The 4,835-nt window shown below is 38.6% G+C and overlaps 1 protein-coding gene across 1 annotated transcript in view; it reads left to right on the forward strand.

Moving 5' to 3' along the window:
* The window catches only part of LOC102814559 (ovostatin homolog 2-like), a 74,791-nt gene that overhangs the window by 6,813 nt on the left and 63,143 nt on the right, over nucleotides 1-4,835 (forward strand). The window contains exon 7 of the mRNA XM_006875453.1: nucleotides 650-764. Coding sequence (XP_006875515.1) covers nucleotides 650-764 — 115 coding nt within the window. The remainder of the gene's footprint in view (nucleotides 1-649; nucleotides 765-4,835) is intronic.

Below are 4,835 nucleotides of genomic sequence, written 5' to 3' on the forward strand. Positions count from 1 at the left end.
TTGAGAAGTGCTGTCGAGTCGGTTCCGACCCATAGCAACCCTGTATAGGGTTTCCGAGGAGCAGCTGGTGAGCTTGAACTGCTAACCTTGAAGTTCAAATGACTTTTCAGTCTGGAGCATTAACCCACAGCACCACACCAGGATTCCATAAATACTTATATGTTGTTGTTGTTAGGTGCCATCGAGTGGGAATCGACCCAAAGAGACCTTATGTAACAGCAGAACGAAACAGTGCCCGATCCTGAGCCAACATCACTACTGTTGCCATTGAGTCCATCAATGATGCCACTTGGCCAATCCATCTCGTTGGGGGTCTTCCTCTTTTTCTCTGACCCTCTACCATATAGGAAAATTTAAATATAATTTCAAAATCTCAGTACAATTGCTATATTTTATTCACCGAAGTCTTAGATTATTTGATAGCTTACATTACTTTAAATTTCATTTAAATAAAAACAACAGAACAAATGTCCAATTTAACCTAAATTCTGTAGGGATACAGCACCATTAAGTGAGGGCTTCTAACTGAATTTGGTCTGATTGCATTAGTCATGTTTTAGGGAATTCAAATACATTTTCTGAAGTCTATAAAATATTTTCATAATATTGCTCATCTTTAATCAATCACAAGTATGCTCTCTTCTACTAGGTACACCTATGGCCAACCTGTGCAAGGGAAAGTCCAAATCCAGGTGTGCAGAAAATTTTATGCCTCTATGGACTGCGAGAAAGACAATGCCATCTGTGAAGAGTTTATTGCACAGGTACCGTCCATGAACTTTACTCTGAAAAGTTCTCCTTATGTGTTTCATTACTATTCTTTCTTTGACTCCATCTATAAAAAAACGCTTAACAATACTAATGTTTTCATTTTGTGAATAATAGAGGTTGTAGTTCGGTATGGTGAAGAATGAGGAGAAAGTACAATGTTTGACACCAGTACCTTTTTTTGCTAGACCATGCAAATTGTTATGCACCTATAGACTCACAAGATTTTTAGAATTGGAACAATCTTATTGGCCTAATTCATTTATATGCTGAGTAGGTGGCTTTTCTGCTGTTGCTTAGAGAATCAGTAATTATCCTGAAAATCAATAAATCTCTGAGACTACCAGAGGCAGATAACCCATTAAGCAAGGTAAGCACAGGCTTGCTTGTGCTTATTTATTAATCTGTAATAAACCTGGGTTTTACCAACATCTGATGCAGTGCTTACATTGTTTACTTAATACTTCATTTTTTAGTACTTACATTGTTTACTTAGTACAATCCGTCAGCGAGTGCAAATTTGAAAAGAAGCTTTTTCTGTAGAAGGTGCTGTGAGGTAGGAAAGGAGACAGATGCCAGTCATACGCAGAAGCAGAATCTTTGATGTGGCGAAACAATATGAAATTGTTCATTACAGATTAGTAAGAAGTACAAGTAAACCTGTGTTTCCCTTGTTTATTGTATAGTTAACACTAGATACTATGAACCCTGCAACCTAGAATTGCCCTTGTGAAACAGCTTATGTCTAAACATTTGCAATTCACAGCATCTACTTTTATTACTTTACATTTGTGGTTGATATTTGAAGCCACCACTTGTTTTCTTCATCTACAAGATCTTTATATTATTAGTTACCATTGACTTTTGATTTATGCTGTGGGCTAATGCGCCAGACTGCAAACTCATTTGAACTTGAAATTTGGTGGTTCAAGCTCACCAGCTGCTCCTAGGAAGCCCTAGACGGGGTCACTATGAGTCAGAATCCACTCAACAGCACTTAACAACAACAACAATATACGCAAAGTAGAACAGTTTCATAGGTTTTTTAAGTCTGTGACCTTTTGGAACCAGATTGCCAGATTGCCAGCCCTGTCTTCCAGGGTGCTCTGGGTGTGTTCGATCTGCCAGCCTTTTACCTTTAGTCAAGTGGTTTACAGAGGCACTACATAGGGGCTCATTGCAATATGTTAATACTCTATTGTACTATAGCTCTCAAAACAACTCTGCCTTTCTCTGGAGATTGCTTTTGACATTCAAATGTGAAATTTACATACAATGTATGACATTACTCATCTTCTAAATCTGTAGCACAGTATTTAGTAAAGATAGGGAGAAACTTACCTTTGGATTAAAAAAATACAAGCTAAGAAAATTTGAGTGGAAATCTTCCACATCAGTATCATATTATTCCACTGGATAGTTGTTGGTTATAATGTAATTTTGTTGTTGTTGTTAGGTGTAGAGTCTGTATCGACTCTTGGTGACCTCACACACAACAGAATGAAACATCGCCCAGTGATAGGTGTTCATTCAATTTATGTTCTATTTTCCCCCCAGTGTGAAAAATATAGTAAGAAACAAATTGATAAAGTTATCTCCAAATTTGAGAGATCTTATTTATCTTAAATAGAGTCCTTGGAGTGGGTTTCTTGAGCTGAAGGAAAGATAAATGGATGACTGATAGATAGATAGATAGATAGATAGATAGATAGATAGATAGATAGATAGATGCAATCATATATGAATCATTTATAATTTTAACTTTAAGAGCTATTAGTATATTACCTTCCAGAAAGGTTTAAATATTCAGATTCCTCTCAGTAATATCATGTAGTCCCCATCCGACATGCTAGCTTCTCCTATTTGCCTTTTAAATCAGTTCTGTCATGGACAACAATCCAAAACAGGAACAGACCCGTGTTCTACAATTTGGCTGATTAGGCACAGTACCCTGAATGGAAAAATTACATGTGGAAGCCCTGGATGGGAGAGTGGCAAGAGGTGCAGTGAGTCCTTACAGGTGCCTGATGGATGAGTTCGGGTTTTGGCAGTACCTTAGGAGAGCCACACATATTCAAAGTGGGACCATCAGTCCTCCTGTTAGAGGAGGACCAGCCTTGTTTGATGAGGGCACCATTAGAGTTCAGCAGGGTAGCACTGTGTTCAAACCCTAAGAACAAGAGATTTGGTTACTACGTAATGAGTATACTGTGAATTTTTCGCCCATCTAACTATCTATGCGGTGCACTGTGACTTTAAATGTTCAAGTCTGTTCTGGTGACACATCCTCTGCCGTGGCTGAACTGGTTCTAAACAAAATCTAAAGATATAGTTAGGAATGAATCTCATTCATAACCTTGGGGCTGTCTGTCTGAGAATATTGTTAAATGCTCTTGCATCAACTCAGACTCATAGCAATCTGGTATAGGGTTTCTGAGGAGCATCTGGTTAGTTTTAACTGTCAACCTTGCAGTTAGCAGTCCAGTATGTGTCCTACAGTGCCATGCCGGGATTCCCTGTTGTTGTTGTTGTTGTTGTTAAGAGTCATCAAGTCGGTTCCAACTCATAATTACCTTGTATAGGGTGGCTGGGGAGTTTTAAACTCCTAGAGGTGGCTGGGGAGTTTTAAACACTGACTTTGTGGTTCAAACGGACCTTGTGGTTTACTGCTTTATCCTAGAGCGCCACACCAGGACTCCCGGATTCTCTATGAGAATGCAAAACCAAATTACTGCCAGCAACACTGTATAGGTTTCTGAGGAGTAACTGGTGAGTTTGAACCTGCCATCTTGTGGTTCAAACCCACCTTGTGCATTATCAAACCAACCAGTGCATTATCCTGCAGTGCCACAACAGAACTCCAGCAATACTTTTGGAAGTCTTTAAAATTTTTCCATATGAATAGAAACAAGTGTGTTACTTACAAGTAATTGCCTTTAGGAGTCCTGGTGTGGCGCTGTGGGCTAATGCGTCAGACTGCAAAGTCATTTGAACTGCAAGGTCAGTGGTACAAACTCACCAGCTGCTCCTTGGAAACTCTATACAGGGTCACTATGGGTTGGAACCTAGTCAACGGCACTTCACAACAACAATTACCTATAGAACCCTGATGGTATAGTGGGTTACATGTTAGACTGCTCACCACAACGTCAGCGGTTTGAATCTACCAGCCACTCCCAAGGAGAAAGATGAGACTGGTCTCAACAAGACAGAACCAATTTGACAGCATGCTGTCCGCCAGCCAACCAACCAACCAGTAATTTCCAAATTATTATTGAGTTTGAGCATGTTTTCATGTTTTTATTACCAATTTGGATTTGATCTTTTGAGAACTCTTAGTTACTTCTTACCTAATGACTTCTCAAACTTGTAATTTAAAAAAAAATTATTATCTCAGCATAAAATAGATTAATTCTGCAATTCCTCTAATCCTTCTCTTCTGATTAATGCATCTCATAAAATGAAATGTTTTTGAAGGGGTGTGTGACAAAAACGTTTCGATAGCCCTGAGCAAATTATTTAATCCTTCTGTTTTATAAACACCAGAAATAATCATGTTCTATTTATCATGATTCTGAGCCTTTAACTTAAGCCAACTCTTGCAAGTTGATGATTTGCTTGGCCAGCCAATATGAGGCTCACGTGCAAGGCATCAGATACCCTCTGATCTTTGCCAACTTTCTAAAGGATTGCTTTTCCAGCTCTAGCTGAAACTTTATATAAGAAATATTACTCCCTATTGGGATCTGTGAATAGTGAAAAATGGTTAACATACTTGGCTGCTAAGCAAAATAACAGTTTGAGTTCACCCAGAACCAGCTTGGAAAAAAGACATGGCTGGCATTGAAAAATCAGGCATCAAAACCCTGTATAGCACAGTTTGATTTTGACACGCGTGGAATTGCCATGAGTCACAATCCACTCATGACAACTGGTTTGGGGTTATTATTACTTATCTTCAACAAAGATTTTAAGTTCATGACTGAAGTTTGTGATAATTTTGACATAGCAAGATGTCCACTGTTTATGGATTTCCAATTCTAGAAAAAAGATTTTACCTGCCACTA

This window comes from Chrysochloris asiatica, unplaced genomic scaffold (genome assembly GCF_000296735.1).
Source record: "Chrysochloris asiatica unplaced genomic scaffold, ChrAsi1.0 scaffold00328, whole genome shotgun sequence".
Lineage (NCBI taxonomy): Eukaryota > Metazoa > Chordata > Mammalia > Afrosoricida > Chrysochloridae > Chrysochloris > Chrysochloris asiatica.